The sequence below is a fragment of the Nesoenas mayeri genome, assembly GCF_963082525.1.
Source record: "Nesoenas mayeri genome assembly, chromosome: 3".
Taxonomy (NCBI): Eukaryota; Metazoa; Chordata; class Aves; order Columbiformes; family Columbidae; genus Nesoenas; species Nesoenas mayeri.
Window position 1 is genome coordinate 111350619 of NC_137544.1, and position 27937 is coordinate 111378555.

General features: G+C 38.9%; 1 protein-coding gene across 4 annotated transcripts in view; it reads left to right on the forward strand.

Moving 5' to 3' along the window:
• Nucleotides 1–27937, forward strand: part of EHBP1 (EH domain binding protein 1) — a 225706-nt gene that overhangs the window by 91016 nt on the left and 106753 nt on the right. For all 4 annotated transcript variants that reach the window (XM_080341320.1, XM_080341319.1, XM_080341318.1 and 1 more), the window contains 3 exons: nt 5286–5408; nt 16027–16279; nt 22509–22695. In XM_080341320.1, coding sequence (XP_080197446.1) covers nt 5286–5408; nt 16027–16279; nt 22509–22695 — 563 coding nt within the window. The remainder of the gene's footprint in view (nt 1–5285; nt 5409–16026; nt 16280–22508; nt 22696–27937) is intronic.

Genomic DNA, 27937 nt, shown 5'->3' on the forward strand with positions numbered 1-27937 from the left:
GTCCTAGCTCAAGGTATTTCAGAGGCATTTCAGCTTTTCCATCTGTTGTTCTAAAGGCCAAAATTATCTGTTCTAAGCAAACACTATGATACCTACTTGAAAAGCAGAAGTAAGAAAATACGTCCGAAATGCACCATATCTGTTCATTGTTCAGCCTGTTCTGATACTGTTGTCTAATGATACAAGATGGGAGGTTCGAGTTGGTTTTTTTGTAGATGCAGCATTAAGGGAACCTGAGCAGGGGAAAAGGTCAGCCTTGAACTTCTTCTTGTGTTGGTTACAACAGCTGAGTTCCTTCGTTATTCTGGCTAACTTTTCCCACGCTAGACAAGGAGAGGGATGAGAGGAATGCTGAAGAAGTGCACGTCATTTCCCAAGCAAATGAGAGAGCATAAAACATAGGGCAGTAAGTAAACATTAATAATAAAATATGAAGTATCTATTTCAGCATGTATTCAAGACTGATTTCATTAGCAGTTGGAGAGACTCCTGTAATAAATATAATGAACTGGAAAAACTAAGACAAGAAGAAGAACTGAGGAACCAAGGGGGAAAGAAGTAGGAATCAGTTTAGAAAAATAGGAAGAAATACAGAAAGAAGGAAATGGAACAAAACTGATGTAGTAAAGTACTCCTTTCAAATTTCTTTCAAAAATAATTATGTTCACAGAGTCCCATAAAGTTAATTGGGGAAGTTACATAACCCTTTTGAAAGCTTTCTGCTCCCAACTTTTTCTCATCTGTTGCCATGTTAGGGTGTTGGCAGCCGAACAAGCTGGAATGCCTTCACTGACTCAGAGTCCCCTGTGGCAAATCACTTTGCCTCTGTGTGCCTGTTTTCCCAACTGTAAAATGAGGATACTGACTATAACTACATCACAGAAACGATGGGAGTATGTAATGGTTAATGTTTGTAAGCAAGCTTTGAAGAAGAGCAAGTAATAAAGCAGAAGGGGTTATTATCTTTTAACTCAAGGTCTTCTCACAGAAACGCTGGATGACTTGACAACTGAAACATTGTCATTCTCAAGCCACAGCTACAGGAGCTAATGCAGATCTTTGTCAGGGACATTGTTCCTTTTTTCAGCATACAAAAGTTAATTAATTCCTTTATTGGGTTCAAAGTTATGGTTTTATAGATGAATAAATATATGTCCACCACTAGGAGAACAGAAGAAACCTGCTTACTGGGGCTCTAGGTGGTGCAGGTGAGTTAGGAAATGCTGTTTCTCTTCCTCGATGCATTGCCTAACTTTGGGCAAGTATCTGTGCCTCTGTTTCTTCAGCGGTGAAATAAGTGGCACAATACTGACCTACCTCAAAGGCACTGTGGAATTTGGTGTGGTCAACATGCGAGCTGTTGCCATACAACTGACCTTAAGATCAGACTAAGAGATGTTTTCCATTTGAAGTACCACTTTCATTTAAAAAAAAAAAAAAAACAACACTTCCTTCATCTCTGACTATTCCCCTTCCTGCCCAATATTTCTTGTTTAAATTTTTTGTGTGTAAAAGCTGTACCTCCACCTAACTGTTCTACTTTATGTGAACTTGAAGATGATGTTTGTGGCCATGAAATAAGTTTCAAATATTTTGCTTCCACACAATTAATACAGATGAATTTAAACCTCCCAGAATTATCCTGTCCTTAGTCTTCAGTTGAAGACAAGGCATCCTAGTGTACTTGAAAAAATGTGGCTCATAGCTCACAAACCTAGGGTAGTAGTAAATATTTTGCTTCTCTTAATTTTTTAATTGATATTTAGAGCTTCATGCTGAAGTTGATAGTTGCCTCGTGCCCCATCTGCACAGGAGCACAGTAACTGTTCTGGGGTACCACACGGAGTCAGCAACATGCCCATGTGCCTATTGTAGGAGTCTGAATGCCAGTGTTTTTCAAGAGCAGGCTTGTGGAGAGCAATATGTGTAACCCTTTGTTGCCATTTGCAATACCCTACCTCCAATGTAAACTTCTGATACCTTTAATCTTCTTTGTCAGTAGCACCAAGCTGCTTAAAAAAAAAAAAAAAAAAGGCAAGACAGAACAATGAAAAAACAAACCTGGTGATTTATATGACATACTTGTAGAACAAGCTAATGTACGTTTGTAGATACTGAGATTTATAAAAGATAATATAGGACATAAATCTCCAACCTACCATTTCCACACTCCAAAATATGACATAAACCATTTAATATTGTAATGAGAAACATTGTAGTGCATACAGGTGTTTAGTTTGGCAGATGAGACCAGGTGATTGAGACCACATCAAAGAATTCCCTCTTTTTAAAACTCTGAACTTAATTTGTTATTTTCTGACAATAAAAACTGAGCTGTAATTGTTTTGGTCTGGGTGGTTTTTTTTCACATTTTGGCAAAATAAGTCGTAAATCATGTCAGCATCCCAACCTGTTGTAAACTAGTAATTCATTTGTACTACTGTTTCATAAGGTCAACTTTATTTTATTTGAGTACAGCAAGGTATCTTCCATTGTGACTTCAATTTTTAAAATTCCCAGAAGATAGTATTATATTGTTCAGATCTCTAAGGTGGTATGATTTTATACTTATAAAGTTAAGTTGGGGCAGTTTTGGTGTTATTTTTTAGGACAATAGTCTTGTTTGTTGGAGCTAAAAATAAGAAAGTGAGGATGGTGAAATAACTCTGTAGTTAGATAGAAATGTAATCCCATCTAAGTAGATTTTTGCTTTAAGGTCAAGATCAGGAGGTGCAGTTAAGAGTAATTCTGCTGTGGCTTTGTCATTGTCAGCATAGCTTTTGTCCAGTAGATATTGGCAGAACAGATAATTTTCCTTGGTAATTTGCAGATTGCCATATCTTTGCAAAGCAGTTTAAATTTGGAAAAGAAGTTTTTAACCATATGACTGAAATATTTCCAGCTTCTGGACTCTGCTTTTGGATTCGGGTTCTTTATGCTGTCTATGAAGGCAAGAAATTAAAAGTTGTATCAGTGTGTCAACTGATGAAGATGTTACCCTGTGAAAAAGCATGAGATAGGAAGTTCTGGGTGGCTGTGGGCACCAACATGAATTCAGACAGTCACAATACTACTCAGTTTTTACCTCAGCCTGATATCTTGCTCCTTGTAACTAATTCATAGAATGAAGATTACTTTATGAGAGTCAGTGACAAAGGTTTCCTTTCCCGAACAAAAGCCATATGAGAAAAGTCAAGTTCAAAACACCAGCAAACTAAAAGCCTTATGAAGGAGTAACTTCTTGTGTACTCGAGAAATGGAAGTTTAAAGGAAATCCAAGAATGATTGGCATGATAAGTGTGCAGTAAAGGCATCTACATAGCTTTAACTTCACTGGTGATACCAGAAGACATCATCCATTTATTTTGTTGGGAGAAGACAGGGGATGAAAAAACCCGCCAGAGGGGCAATGGTATTCAACTAGCAGGATCATCTCTCCTGCACAGATTCCTCCTGCCTGTTTGTCAGCTAGAAGAACAAGGAAGGCTGTCCCCTCTCCACAGAAACCTGTGCCTGAGGGCTTTCAGTGATGCTCCAGGTTCAATCCCTATTATATAGAAACTGCATTTGTCAGATGCTGTGGATAAGATTTTAGCAAAGAATCACAGATTAATTTTTCCCCTTAGAGCAGAAACCACTAAGACATAATTGGTTTTTGTTTGTGTGTTTCTTTACTTCAAAAATTATGGAAGCATCAATGTCTTGGCTAGAAGTAAACATAAATACATTTTAAAAATTATTAATTTGTGGCAATACAGAGTTGTCCACTATGGATAGAAGGTGAAACAGGATTTTACGAAACATCAAGATGTTACTTACATAGCATTATAGTGGCAAATTCAACCAATATATACATTCAGAATGCATTCCTATAGCACAATACTGATAATATCTTTTAGAATTATTAAATAAATTCAACTTGTCATAAGTCAGAATTTAATGGTGACTGATTGTAAATTTTAAATAGAGTGTGTGTGTATAAATAAATAAAATATATAAAATGTATGTCTAAGTATTAGTTTTCTTTAGCCTTAAGGGTTTGAGAGGGAGGTAAATTGTTCTGGGGCTGTTTTGTGTTGATTAACAGTGGTTTAAAATTCAAGTTTTCTTCATGACCAGGGAAACTCTTTAAATCATATCTTGTATACCCAAGTTTTGAACTGGTGTGCGTACTCACACAACTAATTGCTGTTGCTAACACCAGGAACCCAACAAGGTTTTGTTTGTCTATTACCTGAGTTTCTTATTAAATTGTCACTGAGGCACCTACACAGGTGCTTTGCTGTAGGTACATCCTTGTAAGGACTTGTTCTAAATGTATTCTTTTAATTAATTCTGAGTATCTTCTCTTTTACCCTCTCTCTCCCTTTCTCTCTTTCTAGTAACAGTGTTCATTCCACTTCTGTTTCATTAAATGCCCTTGCCTTACGTTTGTCTTGACTGGCTTCTATTTACAGAAATTGTAAACCAGTTGAATGCTCTGAGCAGCTTAGATGAAGATCAAGATGACTGCATAAAGCGAGCAAATATGCCTTCAGCTAAATCAGCCAGTTCCTCTGAAGGTCTATGAGCTTTCCTCCTTTCTTTCTGTTTCCGATTGTCTGTATTTACTAAGACCTGTTACCTTTTGACTCCTGCTTGTATTCAGCTGTCAGTTTTATCTCTGTGCTTCCACCCAGCATAACTCTCAGTAATTTGTAGTGCATCCAACAGGTAGCAACACGATAAAGAGCCTGTGTTCCTCTACAGCTCAGTTTGCCATCTGATAACGAACAAGAAAGAAAAAAAATTACAAACCAAAACAAACAACAAAACGAAAAACAAACCCTAAGTCTAAAACATTAGTCGTGGAGTCAGTAATAGGTGACTTTTTTAACTTGACAAAATGTCCCCTCTCTGATTTTACATGCATGTTGTATCCAAAACTTAAAATTTTCTGCCAGTAGTTAACATGTGTTTGAACAACCGAAAAGAAATTGCTGCATTTAGCTTGTTAGATGTTCTGCAACTTTTATTTAATGAAGAGAAATCTCTACGAAGAAAGCCTTCTATTAAGTCCTGATCAGTGAAGATAAGTTTTTTGTTTGTTTGTTTTTTATTTTTTTTTCTTTTTAAAATTCTCTTTTATTGATGTACTACTGAGATGCATTAGCTTAGCTGTGCAGTTTGTGCCATACCCTGGTGCAGTGTTTTGAGGGACTGTTGATACAAAGCTTTTTGAGCTTGAAATATATTAGATGAACAGTTTGTATCTATATTAAAACAATATTCCAACTTGTTTCTAGAGCTTATCAATAAGCTTAATTTTCTGGACGAAGAGGAGCAAGACCTGACCAACTCTAGTACGAACCCTTTTGGTGACCCTGACACAGCAGAATTAAATCCATTTGGAGACCCTGATGCAGAAGGTAATAGATTTCTATGATATAATTCATCATTATTTGCAAACGCTTAATGAAACATGATTTTTTTATTGTAGGGTTACAAATGAAAAATGTTTTGATTAAATATAATTATTACATGCAGTACTAAGGTAGCAGTAGCAGTGATCCAGTTGCCACTAGAAAATTGATTTATCCTTTGAGTTGCATCCTTATGTGTATTTTCCACTGGGGGCTACCAGCGAAGAGTCGAACCAGAGACTTTCAGACCTATCTGATGTGTTACTGCTACTCATCTTATGTGGTATAAATGAGCGTCATTGTTTGGCCCCAGCGGTCAACTAGGACCATGAGGCTGCACACTTACTCATCCCTGTTCCCTCCCCCTGGCTTCCCTGGTGGGATGGGAATCGGCAAAACAAAACTTAAAACTCATGGGTTGAAAACAGTTTAACAGAACAGCAAAAAGGAAAAGATACACAATAACAATATTAACAATGGATGAATATACAAATCAAGGGATACACAATGCAATCTCTCACCAACCCTTAAAAACGATGCCCAGCCCACTCCCAAGCAGCAATTGTGCACTCAGATCTGGTATTGCTGATCCTGGAAGAGTGGAGACCCTGGGCTGCAGTTTGTGATTGAACAGCCAGTTCTGGAACAATGGAGACCTGTGCAGTAGAGATTCCCCAGGCAGTGAGACCCTCCCCAAGCCAGCTTCCACAGATTCATACTGAGCATGATGTCCTATGGTATGGAATACCCCTTTGGCTAAGTTGGGTCAGCTGTCCTGGCTGTGGCCCCTCCCAGCTTCCTGTGAAGCTGGAACAACACAATGAGCAACACAGACTATCAAGCGTTGTTCCATATGGATGCTGGTTTATATCTTAACTTCATTCACTGCAATCTTCACTGCGTCACAGCTACTCTTGGTTAGCACTAATCTTTTTTTATTGTAATTTAATTGTATCTCTTTCATTCTTCCTTTTTTGCTTTTATGGTTTCCTCGGTTGTGTCTTCTGGCATTGCGCCTTGCACCACGTGGTAGGTGTTAATCCTCTTTTCAGACCAACATGCCTATTCTTGTTCTGTTTGACTGAGAAGTAAGTCCTCTGTAAGTTTTTAATCTGATAAGACTTCAGCCATAAAGCCAGCAAGGAGCATCAAGACAGTAGGCATCTCTTCTGTCCTCAACTACATGTCCAGATACACAGGCTTATATCTGCTGCCATCAAAAATGGGCATATGACTTTCTTAGTTTGCAGCTGCTTGAAATGCCAATCCATAGTTCAGTCCCAAGTTTGTACTCAACCTTTTCTGTTCAAAGTTCCAAAACTTTTCTTCCCACATAAAATACCAAGGAGCATTTGCCACCTTTGACCAAACCTCAGAAACCACTGTGTAATGGTGGTGGAAAAGAACCACACTGAGCAGGAGCAGCCCAGGGTACAGCTGTGGGATTTCTAATGCCAGGTCTAATGAGGTTGTATTTCTGAGCTGCAGTTTCTACCTGTCGTTATTCTCTTTCTTTGGACAAGCTGAATGTTTACTCACAATGTGGCTTCCTTGCCTTCTGACTCCACAAATGTAAATGTGTATGGTGATCTAAGTCCTATCATGTTTCAGTGGTGGTTTAGTCTCAGCTTGTATTTCTCAAACAGGGGCATTGCTCTGTCTTCTGTATCGGGCCATTGAATCACATAATCACAGAATGGTTGGGGTTGGAAGGGACCTCTGGAGATCATCTAGTCCAATCCCTCTGCCAGAGCAGGAACACCTAGATGAGGTTACACAGGAAGGCATCCAGGTGGGTTTTGACTCCACAACCTCCCTGGGCAGCCTGTTCCGGTGTTCTGTCACCCTCACTGAGAAGAAGTTTCATCTCCTATTTAAGTGGAACTTCTTGTGTTCCAGTTTATACCCATTACCCCTTGTCCTGTCATTGGTTGTCACCGAGAAGAGCCTGGCTCCATCCTCGTGACACTCGCCCTTTACATATATGAGGTCACTGCTCAGTTTCCTCTTCTCCAAACTAAAGAGACCCAGCTCCCTCAGACTTTCCTCATATGGGAGATGCTCCACTCCCTTAATCATTTTCGTGGCTCTGTGCTGGACTCTCTCCAGCAGTTCCCTGTCCTTGAACTGAGGGGCCCAGAACTGGACACAATATTCCAGGTGCAGTCTCTCCAGGGCAGAGTAGAGGGAAAGGAGAACCTCTCTGGACCTACTGACTACCCCCCTTCTAATACACCCCAGGATGCCATTGGCTTTCCTGGCCACAAGGGCACAGAGCTGGCTCATGGTCATCTTGCTGACCCCCAGGTCCCTTTCCCCTATGCTGCTCTCTCATAGGTCGTTCCCCAACTTATATTGGAACCTGGGGTTGTTCCTGCCCAGATGCAAGACTCTACACTTTCCCTTGTTATATTTCATTAAATTTTTCCCCGCCCAACTCTCCAGCCTGTCAAGGTCTCTGGATGGCAGCACAGCCTTCTGGTGTGTAACCCACTCCTCCCAGTTTGGTGTCATCAGCAAACTTGCTGATAGTACACTCTATTCCCTCATCCAAGTCATTGATTAATATATTGAATAATACTGGCCCCAATACTGACCCTTGAGGCACTCCACTAGATACAGGCCTCCAACAAGACTCTGCTCCATTGACCACAACTCTCTGGCTTCTTTCCTTCAGCCCGTTTGCAATCCATCCCACTACCCGATTGCCCAGACTGCACTTGCTCAGTTTAGCAGCAAGGATGCTGTGGGAGACTGTGTCAAATGCTTTACTGAAGTCAAGGTAGACCACAATTGAAGCCATAAAGCCACTATCCTATGCCCCTTCTTCCTCCTGTAAAGTTGTCAGGTGTTTCTAAAGCTGCAGAAGTGAGTTGTTTCAGCTTTGTAGATATCAATATATACGGATTAGGTTCTAGTGTCTGGACCTTTGGCTTCATTTCCTGTCTGTTCCTCAGCTGTGAATTCCCTTGGGATCACGGAAGGAGTCAGAATAACCAGGGATATAAAACACCTATTATCATGCGTCTAGTTGTCCGTACACAACTTGCTCTAAGACACTTGATCTATATTCCTTTCTTCCTTCTCTGCTTCAGCAAGAAGAGCTCCCTTCTCCCTGGAGCGAGCTGTACAAGTCCCATCCTATGTAAACTGCTGTTTTCCAAACCAAGCTTTTCTTTCCAGGGAGAACCTGCACTGACAGAAAGCAGCAGGTCTTCTGACCACAAAATATAAGGACTAAGAATTGGTTCCTTGTCATCTCAGGGACAGAAAGTTATAAACTGGTGGTGTTTCTTAGTGCCAGGTTAGCTTGACATCTCATGTCCAGTTCTATGTGAGCATCTTGCATCTAAGACTCCAGCCTGCTTATGTTCCCAAAAGATTCCCAATAGATATGGGACAGGTTCTTTCAGGTGATTCTGATCCCTTTGGTGTCATCTAACCTTTACTGCCACCTTCAGTCACAGTCATTGACACTTCTCTGTTCCCATGGATCTGTACTGCGTACTTGGACAGTCTCATAGTTCGGACTGTTGGGTCCCCAAAGAAGTCCCATCTATACAGCTGTAGGCAGCAGTGCTGAATTGTTGGGTGTGTACCAAACATTCCTCCTACACGTTGTCACCATCATCCAGCAGTTGATGTACAACAACATGACAGTGATTTTAATTAACAGGGTGTCACTAGATTCTTCCTACTGTGTCGTAAGGTGTATTTTATTTGGGAGAGATGGAGCTTCTGTCAGGTTCATGTGGCAGCAGTATGTCCTCCTGGAGCACTGAACCAAGTGGAAGACTTGAGGCATTTCAGGCTGTCAGACAAAGAGTGGGACATCTGGTGTGACATTTTTAAAGCTTTTACTTTCTGATTAGTGGCTCCCCAGGAACGGAGTGGAGTGTCTTCTCACTAGAGACTTCTCACTAGACACTCTCACTTCTCACTGCTTGTGTTCATCTTCCCTTGCTTGGCCTTCTTGACATGTCTTTCCTCCAGTCCTCTTCCATCACAGAAAGGTTAAGGAGGAAAAAAAGGTGCTGAGACAAATTAGTTAAAAAGTTTTCTGGTCTTCAGCAGCAGCTGGAATCTGCTACATATGTCTCTGGCTAATTGGATCAGTATCTCTACATGAGGTCCTCCTAGACCTTACTGTTTTGGGGAGATTTCCATTTTTGTTGGACTGTGTTTTGGAACTACATGATATCAAGGCTGTTCTTACCCTGTTGCTCTGCTGCAGACAGCTGCCCTGTTTGTTTTCCATTTGGCTGCAGGTATATTCCGTCATGATTTAGGACATTTCTTCTACTCTTGAGACCTCAGTGGAACTTTCGTTGCAGCCATCCATTTTTTAGGAAGCCCTTTGAGACTGCTCACTGTTTGCTTTTGCATCCTTAGGTGTATGTGACCTTTTTGGTGGCCACTCCAGGAGCCTGGGACCATGAGAGAGGTTCAGGAGTTTAAGGCAGACTTTCTCCTACAGGCTTAAGGAGTTACATGATCTGTGTCATTTCTCTTGTGATCTGCTTAAATCAAGAGATTAACCTTTTATGCATGCAGAGATGAAATATTTTTCTATTCTTTCCTTAGAATTTGTTACTGAATTTCTCCAGCCTCTGCAGAGCAGTTGTCTGGAGTCTCCCAAGTACTTTGCCATCAGATGCTAGGAGGCACAACGTTCCATTTGGCAGAGATATTCCAGGGATATTCCTATTAAGCCTGTAACCTGTGTACTTAGTGAGAGAGTGCTTAGAGGCACCCAGGCTATGAATATGTGTTTATTGACAGTCACTCAAAGAGAAAGGAGGATTACTTGCCAGTAGATACTTGTTTCCTAGACAGATATTTCTTGTGCTTGTTCACAAACCAGCTACTTTCCCTCTATCTTCCTAATCCCATAATCGCCGAACCCTGGAAATGCAGGGTGGAGTGAAACTAAAGGCGTGAGTGCTCCCAGCATCCATGTGCACACTGTGGGTGTGGTATATGGCAGAGGGTTATCAGCAAGCTGTCTCTGGATGCTTCTGTGGTTTAAAAAGTCCATGGTGTAAATCATCTTATATGTACAGTGGAGTGAATGTCCATATGAACAACTTGCCTGAAAAAAAACTTCAGCTGTGCTTCATGGTTGACATGTCAAATTGAGGCTTATTCCTTCTGTATCTAGTAAGCCAGCTAGACATTAGAAATCTGGAAAATCAAAAATAATCCCTTGAACAGTATGTCTCTACAGCTTTATACTAGACAAGACGTAGATCATCATATGAGGACTGCCTTTTGGGTTGTATTTTAGTCATGTTGCAACAGAACTCTAAAATCAGTTAATTTTTGTACAAAATATTTTACTTGGGGAAGTCAACATATACAACAAATGCAAATAGAAAGCAACAACACACTTTCAGTGCTTCAGATATCTTTTTACTTGGGTGGGGAATGAAAATGTTGAAGTTGCGTATGACCAGTGTAAGTTTCCTGCAATGCACCTGAGACATGAGGGTAACTATTTGCTGGCACTGCCACCCCCTTTCATTTAAACCAGCATTTACTCCACCAATTCTTTGCCTTGTATGTAGACTCCTGAGCTCCCTGCAGTGTGTTCCACTGCAAATGAAAACAGAGCTACAACCCAGTACCAAACCCCAGAGTCCTTCTAGGATAGTCCTAAGGAGAGCAGTACAAGAACAAATACAGAGGAGAATAATTACTTTCTCCCTTTTCCTGATATTTCTTATTGAAAAGTAATGTGTTGCTGGTGTTAGTATTAATAAAAGTAATATAAAATTATCAGTGGTTTATAGGGATGCCAATCATTATGCTTTCTAGAAGTTACATTTTTATTCTATGCTGTTTGTTACTCTGCTCACATCACCATCATGACTGTGCCTGCCAGTAGTGCAACAAATGGCATAACTAAATATCTTTCACATGAGGCTTGTTCTTTCATCCTCTGCCAACGGAAAAGTGGTATGTGTAATGTTGTGGTGGATTTTTTTGTTTTGTTTCGTTTCAAGGGATGTGTCACAATATGTTTGTGTTACAAAAGGCAAGTGGGTTGAAGGGCAGGGTGATTTTTGGAGATCCTCTGGGAACTAGAAGGCTGATTGTGCAGATAGGTAGTGCCAGAGTGATTACTAGCATGAGTAGTCCTTCTCAGTGGAGCTGGGGCAAGTAATGTTTCCAGAATCTGGCACAAGAGCAGCTGGTGTTTCTGCGTAATGCTTCTACCTCTCCTCTCGTCACTCCTACCCCTGTGGCTTTATTACTTAACCATACAAAATTATTGTGTGTTTGACCCTTGGAGTGCCAAACTGCAGGTGTCTTTTTTTTTTTTTTTTCCCCCCCAAATATCAGTGTAGAGAACTGCAATTAAAAAAAAAAAAAAAAAAGTTAATTAGTTCCAGTAGAGACTGGAGTCCTGTGTTCTCAGCTGTGAGTAATGATTAAGGGGAAGCAAAGGAACCTGTGTTGACTCCTTACTGTAAAATCAGCTTGAAGAGGGAAATAAGCTCCTCTTAATATGTTGTATGTTCAGACCCCCAAATGCACTTCCCACCACCATTAGATCCTTTAGAAAATACCAGTGTCTTTGTTACAGAGAAGGTAGCTGTGGCTGCAGCTTGAAAAGCAGTGTCATTGAGTCACTGTCCTAGCAATTTAATTTGTCATAGAGAGGCTCACGAAGTGGTGACCTACACTTGACATAAAAGCTGGTCCTAAAGGGTTTCAGAGACCTCATGGTAAGTAGCCTGGTTGGGTTCAGGTGGGGACCCTCGTGGGGATCTTCCCTCCTGTGGGGACATAGAAGTATGCAGAGGGGGAAAAAAACCTGTTTCCTGGATGACAGGAGGAGAGGGAATGAGTAGTCAAGTGGGTTCTAGTTGGAGCCCCTACAAAATTCTGCCTATAAAAGGTTTTAGCAAATGATACTTTTGGGAGATCTTTTAATTTTAAACTCCATGTAGGATTTTGTGAAATCTTTTAATAATAAGCCAGAGGTCTCTGAATGCTGATCTGCAATCCTCTCTATCTAAGGCCAAACCTGTAGTTACTGTTGAGCTAATGAGCAAAAGAAAGAATTTTGTCCTAGTTAGGGTCACAGCACTTGATCCATAGTGTTGAAATAATTGCAAAAAAACCATTTGCATTACCCCTTAAAATGTAGCTGATTTTAAAAAGCGTTTGACTCTCATTTCCAGGACACACTGAAAAGCAAATTAGAAGTTAAAACATGCAGCATAGATTGAAGATGTTGTTGCCCTGATTTTTTACCTTCAGGAAACATTGCTGGCATTCCTTCTAGTAATATTTGTTTGAATACTGTGTGTGAGTTATCAGCAAGTTTTGCTCAGATATGATAATGTGTATTTATCAACAGATTCATGTGCAGGTGCAGTTATCCATCATTTGGAGTTGCAGAAGCAGGTGTTCATAATTGTGCACTCTCTTGAGAAAATATTTTAAGGTTTGAGCAAAGTTTAAAGTAGCAAAAATTTTTGTTAAAACGTGAATAAATTGCACAGTTTGAACAGGGCATACATGAGCCATTCTTGTGCATTTCATTGGGTTACTTCTGCTCTTTATATGATGCTGTCTTTTGAGGGTGGATCTCAAAAGCATGGCTGCTTGGCTGAGTTCAAATTACTGCATGTGTGGGTATCATTCGAGTAGTATTCTGACTACCATGAGTTTCAAGTCGTGCATTTCTATGCAGTAAGAGCGCGATTTGGCTCACCTGATTTGGAACACTGAGAGTTTTGCTTTGCTTTTTGCACTTTAAGCTTTGCCTATAAAGGGGTCTAGTTCAGCTACAGGTACCCACACTGTGGACATCTGAGGGCAAGCAGGGTGAAACTTTTGCTTGCCATAACCACCTGAACTGGACACTAGAGTGATGTAAGTAAGCCAGTGTAGAACCACTTTTCCAGTTTTAGCTTAAAATGAATGAATCAATTTAAAATGTTGGACTCTGCTCTGATGTATTTAATCTAGAATATTGTCAAAGGATTATTGCTTAATTTGATCATATTTGCATTTTTAAGAATTTCTGTCTTTAATTATTTATTTTCCCCTGTCAGTTAAACTGTAGACCTTCAATATTATTTTATTGTGGCTTTCTCGGAAGCATCTTTCTTAGAAGGATGCAGGCTTATGAACAAATCACTACACATAAACTGGGGTGTGAGCTTAATACACATCACCTACTGTGCAGTAACTACCCTTTCTCCCAGGAAAAATGCCCAGTGATTTATTCCCCTTTATTAAGGGATAAGCATGTTATATTTGCTCTGGGAGCAAACACATACACTACAGCTGACATGCTGCAAATACATATCCTGATTTGTCCTACAGTAGTTTGTATATATGTTCATCTCCTAAGACACAGCTGAAATGTTGCTATATGTCATTCAGGTGAGGTCTAAACAGTAAGAGAACCTCTTTTTTATGTTTAGCTAAGACTGTTATTGCAACCCTGATTATTTGGGGTTTTTTACTGTTAGTCACAAGAATTTTGACTATTTTGTTCTTTTTAGAACACATTTTGATAGTGCAAAGACTGACCATTAAGCATAACAATGACTTCTTGTGATCTCACTTTACCTTTGTCTCATCCCATTTCAGTGCATTGTCTAGTTTACACTTCTTATCAGTCTCCTTTTTTATTCCAGTTTTTGACTTGAAACACTGTTAGCTGTGTTCTCAAACTGAAGTTAAATATAAGAGCTTCTGAGATACAGAAGAGATAGATGTGTACTGTATATGTTGCTTTAATGCTAACCTGGACCTGGTTGCTGAGAGAACAATAAACTGCCAACCTCACCTGGAATTAAAGGAATTTTTAAAAGTAATTTTCTGAGTAATCAGTAGAGGAAAATTGCACAGGCAAAAGCACTGTCTGTAGTTGTATGTCTAGCAGTTAAAACCTGCAGTATTGTCTGGCGAAGTACAATTTTATTGTGTTTTACCCAGCTGAACTCACTCTCAATCTCAGATGCATGATTTATCTCCTGAGGGTCCACACTGGGCTTAAGTAAGATTTTGATTAATCTATCCTGTTTTTCAAGCCAAACTCATTTGATTTCTACTTTCTGACCATAGAGAAAAGATCCATCAGTTCAGAAAGAGATCCTTAGAAATAGTGTAGGAAACAACATGATAACATAGTATTTGAGGTTCAAATGTGAAGAACCAAGAAGAAGAAGAGGAGCACTAGGAATGAAATCTTTCCAGTCCCTGGTAGTTTGCAGCTCTTCCAAGAAGGCCTTTGCCCTGGTATAGTGACTGGTGACTATTCCAATGCAGGAGAAGCTGCTGCCACATCTGGGACCATATTCCTCTTCAGCCACTGTGTGAGGCGGGACTTTCTGTCACCTTGGCTGGAGACAGGGTGAACTGCAAGTTTACTGGCAGAGTAGAGAACACATATTTTTTAGCAATTCACCAAGATTAGCAGCTTCAGTACATCATCCATCCAAGACCAAGTAACGACAGTGCTGGTTCTTTCACTGCACCTTCCCTTTGTTAGTTGTGTGGCTAGGGATTTTGTCTGCCTGAATATTTGTTTAGTGATAAACACACTTGGAAATCCATCTTTTTCTTCTTTAGAGCCCTGCTACAAATAATTTTTAGTTTTTCTTTTAGAGCTAAAAGGTACGCTTTACTCAATTTAGTAACCATACATCAGAAACACTTTTCATTAAGAATGATGTGGGAGTGGCTACTGAAAATTGGGTTTTAATAACACTATATTGAAGTTCCTATTTGCATAGATTTTGAAAGTAGATCAGATCCAAGATTGAACTGAGCTTCTGATCATTTGATGCTGTAGGAAGAGTAAGATTAACATTACTAAGTGTTTTAATAAGAAATGTTGTATTGCTGTATGGGGATTGTATTATTCAATATCTAGCAGCCATTCACTTTTGTGTGATGTTCTTTTTGTAGTGCCTGTTACTCTAAAGAACATGCAGCTCCAGGTTGCTAATAACTTTTTGTTGTACAGCCCAAACAATAGATGAGTGATTTGATTATCTGTCTCTTCAGGATTAATTTAAATTAATTTTTTACTATGAGACTTTGTATTGTTACTAGGAGCAGTTAGCAGTGAAAGTATGTATGTTTTGAAATATAATTACTGATCATACCTAATAACTGATTTTTAGTTCACTCATTTTAAGAAATGAAAAGAGCACTTGCTTGCTATCACTATTTTTAATATCCAGTAAAAGTAATTTTATTATAAAATACAAGATATCCTTTTTCTTTATTAAAAGTTCAAATAAACAATTAAGAACATTTTGTTAGGACATAAATTGGCTAATAGCTTGGGAAAACGTTTTAAACTCTGTTGCAATACTATTTATGTGACAAATAAGAAAACTAATAACTAATTAGGTTGAATGAGCTTTAGTGAGAAAATGAAACCTATTCAATATGCTCTAGATGAAGTGACCTTTTGAAAGATCTATTTTTGAATAAGCAAGGTTACCCAGTAAATAAATAAAGCATGAAAATTTATCTAAGTCTAGGACTTTATGTATTGAGAGTCATGAAGCAGGCCTTTTCTGATAAAATGTTTTCAGTTTTTTCCTACGTTAAATCTGTTTAATGATTTTTTTAATATATTTTGTAGAATCAGATGATAAAATAGCTTCATCTTCAAAGCCAGAAGAAAGTTTCTATGCTGACAATTACAACCCCTTCAAGGATGAGGATGCCCCAGAGTACTTGAACCCATTTGATGAGCCAGACCCTGAGCCTGAAACATTTGTAACTGTAAAAGATTCTCCTCCACAACCTGCAAAAAGGAAAAACGTCAGACCAGTGGATATGAGCAAATACCTCTATGCAGATACCTCTAAAGCTGAAGAGGAAGAGCTAGATGAGTAAGTATGATTCTTCAGCAGCTTTGGAAGTATTAGTGGGATCTCTGGCTTAATATTGAGATATAGTGGTTCAACCTTGGTGATCCTTAAGCACCTCCTTAGAACAGACTGATCCTTCAGGAGCAGGAAATACCACACCCCCAAGTCACACTATTCACCTGAAGATGATCAATTAGGAAACTCCGTGTCATTGATAACAATAATTCCTTGATAGGGAACAAGCCTGTGCACTTTTTTGTCACTTAATACCCTGACAATTGCAAATGAGCCAAAAATTAAGGAGCAGCAAAGCTTGGTCCTTCCTGTCATTTTTGCCATTGTTTTTACTACATGAAATAATATTTTTTTTAATGATAATGGAGGGGTTGTTTTATATTGGTGCAATATATAAAAGCAAGAGCATTTTGTACTCTGTATTGCACATTTTTAAGAGCTTCGTAAAACTGAATGGGAAAGATAACACAATATGCACTTTCTTAGGTTCTTTCTTTTATCATAACCATGCATAAAACTTTCATAAACTCCTACTGACAGCCTTACAATATAGAAACATAACAAGGAGTGAGAGCTTTTTGCAACAGCTGTGCAGCTTGGGTGGTTTAAGGTATATACTTACTCCTTGTTTGTGGTCGTTAGTCACCAACCACAACACTCGTAAGACAGTTTACGGTGATTACATGCAAGCAATTTTACAGACAACAACTGTAATTAACATTTAGTTTTACATTATTTAATGAGATTTATCATTGCATGACATTTGCATTGCTTTCATATTTACTATTAATACAGGTTGTCATAACATCATCTCTATGTTTCTCTGTTGATAGCTGTGTTGTAGGAAACTGAAGGATCCCAATGTACTCTAATAGAAATGTACAAAGGACCCCGCAGGGTTTTTCCTTTTAAAGTCCTGTGGCCATGGATTTCTAGTTTGTTCTGTGGAGAAAAAAAAAAAAAGGCATTGGGGAATGAGGCCTCTGCCAGCTCCATTCATCAGGGCACTGCCTGAACAAACAGCACTGGCTGTGTCTTCAGAGCACAGTGTGATCACGCTGTTGTTGATGGTCACACCAGGCATCCCTGATCATTCACTGATCACCAGAATCTGCAGGGAGAAAAGAATGCCTATACTTTACACCTGCAAAGATGCAGGTATAGACGACAGAAACAACTGAGAAGCACAGAAAGAGAGAAAGCTACATGGATTGGCAAGTGAAGAATTTTCTCTGTTTTATATTTATACTCACATTTCCACCCTATGCAACTCTGTGCCAAATGGGCTTGCAGCAGTGTTGTAACAGGCAGCCTTGTTTTTTCTGTGTACTGGACAGTAGATTTCTGTAGCTCTTAATTTACAAAAGCTGCCTTCTTATTTTAATGACCCCATTTGCTTTATTTCTTTTTTCTTAAGGATAAAAATAAACTTCCCATAGGTGGATTCTACTTGAACATAAATCTGATCTGTGTTTTCCTTATAAAAGCATTGTCCCATGGAAGGATAAGGAGTCAAAAAGCACTGTAAAATAGGTTTTTACATCTTTTACATAAGTTTTTAATGTCCTGCCCCGCAAAGTAACTTCCTTTCCACATTTTCCTCCCAGGTTACAGGAGTGCCATGTCATTGAAAAAGGCATGGAGACTGTTAAATGTATTGGGTAGAAGTGTGGCCAGGAGAACCTTTGAGTCTTTATACTGAAACATTCTGGAAGAATAAGGGTGATAAGAAAGCTCCAGTCTAGGAACACTGGACTTGTGATAGTAACTCACACCTACAAGCACTATTATGCCTTACCTCATGTCATTAGTTTTCATATTTTTCAGTAGAAAGTTTTTGCTAAGGTATGGTATGGTGAGCACTGAAGTAAAGATTTTCATGGGCAGTGCCAGTTGGTGGTTTTTATGTGCCCTAAATCATGAAGGTTTATGTCCAGATGTGTATTGTTTCTTATCTAACGTGAATATTGATGCTTTTATTATCTACGTAACTGGCTAATCTTCTTTCAAATCTATTAAAGTCTAGGCTTCAGTGTCAATTTTTGTCAGAGAGTTCTGCAAGAAAACAGGATCTTATACAAAATGTTTCCTTTTGTTGATTGTAAATAAGTTATCTTTCCAATCCCATACACAATCTCTTCTGCTGACTTATCAAAACAATAATTAGTAGTATTGGATTTATCTGCCATAAAGACTTGCTGTGTTATATATCTCTAGCCTGTTCACCATTACTTGTCACTTGTCTGAGTTAAATGGTGCTTTTTCAATCTCTCTTTGTACAGAAGTCTCTTCATCTTTCTAATAATTTTCACCACACGTCTCTGGACCCTGTTATTTCTTCTGCTATTTATCTATTTTAAGCTGTGTTGACTTGGCCTGAGCAGTATATTCAAGACAAGGCTGAAAAACTGATCACGGCAGTAGAAAAATTTGCATATTATTTTCAACCTCTGTCCTAACATCTTGTATTTTGATTCCTTTTTGTGTTGTTTTGTGTAGTTTTTAATAATTTTTGCTTTCCGCAAGAGTGATTTTGAACCTGGTAGATGGAAGGCATGAGAAATAGAAGGCTCCTGAAAGACATGTACTGCTGCTCAGGAAGGATGATGTAATTTTATCCCTGCATCTTAAACGTTTTGTTGGAGTTCACTTAATGCACCACTTGGCATTTTCCTGTTGTATTTTGTGTGAAATGCAATGGTGTGTCGTGATGGACACATCAGTTAGCTTCAGGATCCTTGTCCCACTCTGCTCTGGCAGATCCCTAGTGCTGCTTCTGGACTTGGAGCTTGCTCAAAGTGCCCCCAAAACTGAGCTCTGACTCCAGTTTTGTAACAGTCTCTAAAAGGTACTTACTCTCACTGCGCCTCTCTGAGGGATTTGCCTTGGATAACTGGCTTAACTGAAACATATTTCACTAATGGTTGTGAAGATAATGTAAGATTTTACAACATACATAAACAAAGCATAGTCACAAACATACATGGAATGAGGTATCACACGGTATGGAAAGACTTTGGTGAGCCAGTACAAATATTCTGCTGTAAAACTACGCTCTCAAAACGTACATCCTCATACCTATCTAGAGATAGGAATGTTAGTGTGAAATTCTGCTTTTGCCTTTTTGAACTTTATACCTTAAAATCAAAATGGTAGGTGGCTTCCAGTTAATAACGGAAAGCACACCTTGCTAAGCTAAATTTAATTATTTTATAATAGCATGGCTCATAACTACTTAAAGTATAATGCTTTCAACTTTAGTACTTCCGATTGGTAATATTGCCTGATCATTTAACCCGGCCACACTGACAGCTTTGTTTTTTCTCCTCAATAAATTGTTTATTTTTTTTCAGTTAACCAGTAATGCTGATTGAAATAATTTTTAAATGGGTCAGAACAAAACTTGCTTTCAGATATTATTTGGCTCTCTGGCTCGTTATCTTGTTAATCATTGCATGGCTTAGAATAATGCTGTCTAAGTGGAAAGGCTATTGAGCTGCCTGTTGCACAAGAAGCCACAAGCCCCCACACTGACAGTGACAGCTTAATGCCAGGTAGTTTGTCGGGTCTGGGATTTTTTAATTTTGTAGTGGACAGTCTAGTATCTCTTTAGGCAAAAATCATATTGTGTGGATCAATTAACTTCACAGAAGCAAAAAGTATTGGAGATGACCTCAGAGAAAAGTGCTTTTGCTGCCAGACTTTTCCCATGTCTAATTTCTTGTGGGAACTGTTAGACCAACCTCTGCATATATCAGACCTCCATGACATCAAAATTTATAGACTCTTAAATCAAGAATGATCTTGGATTTTCTGTTTTAAACTTATTTTTTAAAAAAATCTTTCTCAATATTTGTAAGACAAATTAAAAGTGGTGCAGAGAGGAAGGTGGGAAGTAGCACGTGTGTGTTCTGCCCATACTGTCACCAAAATGTGAAGGTTTAGTCTGAGTTCAAGCAAGTTCTTCTCTAGGATAAAAAAAGGCAGTTGCTTGTCTCCTTATAGCACTTCCTTGTACTGCATTTCCATGCAGTAGCGTACAATTCTTCAAGGTCATACATGCAGCACAGACAATTCTCAAGCATAAAAATTCAAAAGGTGGCTCTTCCAAACATTTTTACTCTCATTGATAAGGTGTGGGGTTTTGTTTTGTGTGTTTTTTTTTTTTTTTCTCTCCACCAAATTCATTTTAACACCTTAAAAACACACCCTTCTAATTCCAAGTTCACAGAAGTAAATTACCTTCCTGCCAAACATGCTGTGTCTGTTGGCTGCTCAGAAGGCTAACTTGTTGAACTAAAAAAACCTTGTCCTCTTCTGTAGAAGGCATTGTTCTTCAGCCTTTATCTCTTTTATCTTCATTTTCACCTCCCTTTGAACTTTACAGTGTCTGAAGACAGCTGAACTGGGCTATCAGCTAAATTAAAGCTACTGACAGCTAGGTGCATTCTCCACTCTAGCCTGAATACTCTCCTTTTTCTCCTGCCTCCCATGGAAAACACCCATCCATTTCTATTTAACTCATTATTTTGTGTTGCCTTCAGTTTTGATTGCACTGGTGGCTTTTGTGATTGATGGTGAACCTGAAAGTTTCCTTCAGTCAGATGAGTTATTTTAGTGTTAGTCTTTCACTTCAGTATCTGGATTTAGATCTGTATAACAAGCAGCAGCAGATTCTCAGAAATGTCTGGAGGTTTTATGCCTGGTCTTCACTTACATGCTTCAGTAAACTTTGTCTTTCAGAAATAGATTTTTGTAGTGTGGATTATTAATTGCTTGGTTTTTTTCCAATGAAAAGAAGGTGATGGTAAACAGCATTAAAATAAATCCTAAAATCAGTCCATGAGACTGAAAGACACATTATTGTACTAAAAGTACACAGAACTGAAAAAAAATTGGTGTTGTGTAAAAGGAATCTGGATGCATAGTTGTGCTCAAATTTTGCTGTTGTAGTTCCTTAAAAACGGTGTGTATCAACTCAAAACTCTTATCCTGAGAGAAAATTTGTAAATGGATCTAGCTAGGTAGGCTCTTGTCTAATGCTGTATGCCCTAATTTTTCCATTGCATTGAAATTTTCCAACGCATTGCATTGCATTGCATTTATGTTGCATTGAAAGGGCTGAGGTTATTTGCCGTCATTACTCTATAGCTGTATGCAGACAGATCTTTGGGAATTGAAGAAACTTAGTTACATAAATGTAGTTTGAGATACATGATAAATCTATCTTGCAGGGGAGGTGTGGACTAGAAAGGAGTTCACTAACATATGAGTTTTGTAATTAACAATCCAATTTTAGATTGTAAAATATGAAAAGTGAATATTATTAATGAAGTGCAAATAAGGTTCCCATATGTGTCCTTAGCAGGATACAAAATTTCTGACTCTTCTAAGTATGTAGTAGAAGCCATTATTTGATGTATTAATTATTATTTCATATATCAAACTAACAGATAACATTTGGAAATGTTGTGGAAGTGTTTACTTAGGGTGGAACAAATGTAGAGCTGGAACATGAATGCCGGAGTTGAGAATAATTTGTTGGACTGCATCCACTTGGTGGAAGATGTTTACTGTGTTTCTTAAATGAGGTTCAGTTATAAAAAGCACTGTCAAAATAGGCAGATGATGGCTACTAGGGTCTATAGAGAGGCGTACACAAGTCAGCTGTGGTTTTCTTATACTATTATCCAAAGAGTGTGCTTAAAATGGTGTGCTGCAGAGTTTAAAATACACTTGATGTGGATTGTATCCCCATGGAATCTGAAATTTTCAGACTTAGACAGCCAAGAGTAAGGCCTCTCAAAGTGCGTTGAAACGTGAATGTAATAGTGGTGTGATTCTTAACTCAGTTCTAGTGAAGCATTCTGAATTCTGTTCATTAGAACAGCAGCTTCACTCAAATTTGTTGTTATTGAGCTTGTCAGTATGTCAGATCACTCTCTGGTAGATATCTAAGTATAATTGAAGAGTTAGCTTTATGCAATTGATAATATTTCTGTAATTTACAGGACTTCACAAAATTTAAGGAAATTTTGACCTAATGCAGTTCTAACTATGGTAATTCACTTTTCAATCATATGAAAAAGTAGTATCTAAAAGCATGTAAAGGCAAAACATATTCTTACGTGGAATACTAGAAACATTTTAGTCATTGGCTTCTCTAAACAGGTCTTATTTTCTGTTTTAATTCCATGGAGATAGCAAAGAAATATGTTTCCCTTCTTTTAATTAGATCAAATCCGTTTTATGAACCAAAATCAAGCCCCGCTTTAATTAAAGTTGCTCCACTGCAAGAACCGGAAAAGAAGATGAAAAGAAAGGCTCCTGAACCACCAAATCTCTTGCCAAAGACAGAGACAGGCATGAATGAGAACATGCCAGCTGTTCCTGCATCGAGGGAGCTTTCTTCTTCTCCTAAGGTAGGTTTTTCATACCAAAATTCTGTCTTTGTTATTAACAGTACCTTTATGTGTATTGTAGACGTCCTATTTATTTCTGCAGGCCATCTTAAAAGCTTTCCTTATACTTAATAAGGTGTTGGCTCATCTCTATTCACTTGCTGGTTCATAGGGAGAGAGCAGCAGTAGGAGCTTGTATTTTTTCTTTAAGGATTTAATGACAACAGTAACAGCAACTGCAGTTTCAAAGAAAAGAGTCTTCCAGTAACAAATGTTACAGGACAGCTGGATATGCCAACGAGAAGGAAGAAAATCATGTTGAACAATACTTTGTCTTGATCTATTGTAACGCTGTTAAGCCTTGCCCCTCTTGAAGAGTCTGTCTCCATATTTGTGTCACAAATCTGGATTTTAAGAGTATTATTTAAGTATTGGATACTGTTCATTTATGTTTCATTTATATATGCCTAATTCTATAGCTACGTTGAATTAATTAAAAAAAAAAAAAGTCATCTTTAAATCAGATTAACTGTTTATTAGGAATGTCCAGACTAACCATACATCTATGTTTGTCAAGGGAAAATATGAGTTAACTTTGGTTGAAGAGGGCAATGTGAGGCACAGGTATTGTAGGATTACAGCAGCTAACTTGAGTCCGTGTGAAGCTCAACTCCAACGATTCAGCAGTTAGCACCACTTGTGCTAACTTAATAAGCACTTAATAGTGTATACTAATGGGTCTTTCTTAAAAATTAATTTGATGTGTGCTGATTGCTTGTCTTGAAGGGTAGGAAGATGAGGACAGAAGGCTTCCCTTCCAGCACATCTTGCCCAATTTATTCGTATTATCATCTGTTTTGCCTTGTACTGGAAGTGCTGAACTTAAAGAATTGAATGAAACTACTTCTCATACCTATCATTTCATTGCTTAATTACTCAGCCAGACTGCTGACATGTCCTTGTCCCCTCAGGCTCTGATCTTGCTGTCATTTTACCACTCAGTCAGGATAAAGAGTATGAACCCAGAAATCGAATCTGTGTCTGTTCATAGCAAAACAAAACAACATAGTAAGGCCACAAGCACAATTCACAAGTTATTCTTAATATGCAAAACCACAACCAGGGAAATACGAAATCAAAGCATAGCAGTTTTATAATGCTCTGAGATGGGGTTTGATCTCATTTGCTGGAGTTTCTGTATGAAAAATACTGCAAAATATTTGATTTCTGGTGGAGTCTGGCCCTCAGGTCAAAGCTAAGCAGCCAAACTAAAGCGTTCTGGTGCTACCAGGCAAGGAAGAGGCAGATGTGGAGGAGATTTTATCATGTTACTTGATGGAGGTTTTGCCCCCATAGCTCATTGTTTGAGAGGATTTTTAACAGGTCTGCATCCAAGGAAATAAGTCTTTCTGCTTTATTTAATGTCTTTGTTGTACTGAAATAACATATTACTACTGGGTTTGATTATTGTAGTTTTTGTCTACCCCAGACTAAGTTTTAGATTTTCTGAAAGCTGGAATTGATTAAGAAAAGATGCAGGATTGTACTCGCTGAGGAGACTGTGCCGCTATGAACACGGGTAGTTCCTGCTGTTACGTAGGAATTTGTGCATATTTCGGTGGCTGCTGCTTGCAGCCCACCTCTCTGCCACTGATGCTGACCCACAGCTGAGACCAGCAAAGGTCCAGGTACTGAAATTTTGATATTCATTAGGGTCATGGGGGAAAATGGAGTTCTATGACCCTCTCTGGTACGGAAAGCTTTAATTTTTTTACAGGATTTTGAAGGATACAAGACTGTTAGGGAAGGCTCCAAACAGATTGTGTGAACCAACATAGGCAGGTTGCAGGAACAACCACAAACCATGGATGAAATGCAAAGAGTAAATCTGTTTTTGTTACCTCGCTAACCAGGAGATCTCCAAAAAAATGCCTAAGCACCTGGCCAGCAGTACAAACGCAGGAATGCAGGCACTGCAGAGCTTGGTCTGTGCTAGAAGATCTATGAGCCTGCTGCTTTTGCCTGTACTTCAAGGGTTCACAAAGGCACAGTTTACCACGCCACTTTGATCTTTGCCTGCAGTAGAGCAGGAATTTCAAGGATGTTCACTAAGGTGCCTTTAAGACTTTCAGAGGCCTGTGTTATCTAAACACAGAGGTTCTACTTGTGAAGCACAGAAGGCTAAACAACAACAATTAGTGTAATATATGTGTTTTTCTACACCTCAGCTGCATTCGCTTGAGCGTATTTACAGTTCTCCTTGACAATCTTCCATTATATTCCCACACAGATGCAGTGTCCTGGTTTATTATATTTCAGCTAGAGTGGAAAGTTTCGCTGACTGGGTGTGTTAAAATATTGTATGGTCACTTGCAATTCAGAAAGCTTTCTGTAAGCAGAGTCTTTTTTTCTGTGCTTGAATTGTTTTACTCTAAGGCAATCTAATAACGTTAAATCAAAAGAACTTTACTTGGAATGCTTTTTAAATTCGGAGAAGTACTGGCATCAAAAAGAAAAGAAAAGAAAAATAAACCATTTCCTCACACCACAATATAAAATAAGGCCAAGGTAGGACCTGGACTGTTGGCACAAATAACTTGTTTATCACTCAATAATAGTGACAATTTTAGCAACCCTGAAAAAACTTCAATCAAAAGGTATAGGCACTACACAAACATGAACTTAGCGCATACCCATATGTAGGGGGAATGGTCCTGTGGAGGTAAACTTGGGTACAGGAAAGTTAAATAACATATCTTATTCAGTGTTTTGTCCAATTTTGCTGCGCACAAAAAGCCTCTGCTACAACTCTGACCAGAACCTAAGTGTCCCAACAGGTTCAATCCCCTGGCTTGGTTGCCTTCATAGGAAATTACTGTGGAGCAGAAATGCTAATCTTTAGACTACACAAACACAGCATTAATATTAGAACTTTTGAGTTTAAGGGAGAAGACTCCAAAAATGCTTCTGCAAATCTTTGACAGAGTATTTGGAACTCATTTTTCCTTCACATGCTAATGATGTTTATCACATTTGCTGGCACAAAAACTACATTGCTGTTATTAACATCTGTAACAGCAAGTTTATCAGGTGGAAATTGCTCCTCAAAGATTATTTGACACATGACAGATTTCTACTCAAGAGACAGCTTCTGAATACCTGAAATTTTGTTACTGTATTAAAAAAAAACAAACTAAACACATGTTGAAACCAGTAGTGAAGTCCCTGGGAATTTAAATACCAATTTAAAAGTAAAGCAAGAAAGGTTGGTATTTTCCTAAGTATAAACTTTGGAATCAAATCTCTAGAGTATGACTGGTCACCAAAATTGCTTTATTCAGTGTTGAGCTGCAATAAGCCTTCCAGCATTGACATGGTGGGTATAGGAGCTCTTCCACAGAAATGCAAGTGGATTTGCTGTTGAAACATCATAGTCTGAGTCCACCATTCTACTGTTACACAAGTAATGATTGAAGGTGTTTCTCAGCTGAGGGATATCTGACTTCTCACACATTATTTTTTTTAATGTATATATGTTTTCTTACTTTATAAAAACAGTATCTGCAGTAATGAAAGAGAAGAATAAATGAATTTTAGCAGTCATCAGTCTTTGGCCTATCTTGTTTGAGAACAGACTTAAGCTAACACATCTACATGAATTGCAAAAGCCTTTCTCTCAAGGGAGTTGTATGGTCTTTTAACAGCTGAAGACTATTTCTAGATTTTCCTGGAATCATATCCACAATTAATTACCTCTATTACTCCTGGCACCATAAAAATCAAAGTTTCTCTAGTTCCCTTGTTGAGAGTTGTATGCTGTACAAGATAACTCTGTGTAAAAAAATTAATGTAAAATTAGGGAGAAAATTCCAGAATGTATCTTTTGATCTGGTGGTATCAGCATCAGGCTTGATATCCCCAGGTTAAATAGGGTACTCCAGGGTGAAACTTATTCAGGAACTCAACAATCAGTGAAAACAGAACATGAGACTAATAAATAGGCATGAAGGGACTTCTGGAGGTCATCTGGTCCAAGCCCCCCTGCTTAAACAAGGCCACTAACCCAGGACCGCATCCAGACAGTTTCTGAGTATCTCCAATATTCATCTGATCTTTTTCAAATGTTTGCCTCGTGCTGCTTCCCTGAGCAATCAGTTAACAGGAGTAGCAAGCCCTTTCCAAGCCTCTTTAATTTCTTCCATTTGAGCCGGCCCTTCTGATCACTCAGAGATCCTCATGTCATCTCTATTGGTAAGGAAGGGGCAGTTATCTGTCAGAAATAAAGCAGAGTCTAGCTCTCCATAAAGGTCCAGCTGGGTCTTGGCCCCATAGTACTAGCTCAGTAATTGCCGTATCTGGGTTGGGAGGAAGTTTTGTTTCCAAATATTTTTACCTACTCGAACCTCCTAAAGGATTATCTTAATTCCCTTTTGTCTTCCTTCCATGCCTCCTCTAAACTAACCTGAGTCATCAGAGAGAGCTTGAAAATTCAAAGTCTGAAAGCCTGGAATTATCCCACAGTTAATCGTCTCAAATGGCTTGAAGACTGTGGTGTGCTGGCTATATTTAGGTGAGCCTAGCAAAGCTGTGGATAAGGTCTTCAGTCATCAACCTGCTACAGTGCTGCCAAGTCCAACAGAAGCCTTGCTGGGCTTGTTACCATCATACAAGTGCTACTGTTCTTGACATGGTTTGGATAATAAGGTTCTGCCTTTCACAGAGGTGATGGAGATTAAATTTCTTCCACTTGTTTGACTTTGTGGGAAAAAAATGAACAAACTCAAAAAAAATTTGATCAACCTCAGTCCACACTCAAAAAGTGGTATCAGACCACAGATCAGATAGTTCTGGTCAACAACAGGTTGACCATGAGTCAATGGTGTACCCTTGTGGTCAAGAAGGCCAGTGGTACCTGGGGTGCCTTAGGAAGTGTGACCAGCAGGTGGAGGGAGGTTCTCCTCCCACTCTGCTCTGCCATGATGAGGCTGCATCTGAGTACAGTGTCCAGTTCTGGGCTTCCCAGCTTAAGAAGGGCAAGGAATTACTGAAGGGAGTCCAGTGGAGGGCTACAAAGATGATTAGGGCTCCAGAGCATCTTTCTTATGAGGAAAGGCTGAGAGAGCTGGGTCTGTTCAGCCTGGAGAAGAGAAGGCTGAGAGGATACCTTATTTATGCTTACAAATATCTGAAGGGTGAATGTCAAGAGGGTTGATCAGACTCTTTTTAGTGGTGCCCAATGACAGGATGAGGGGTAATGGGCACA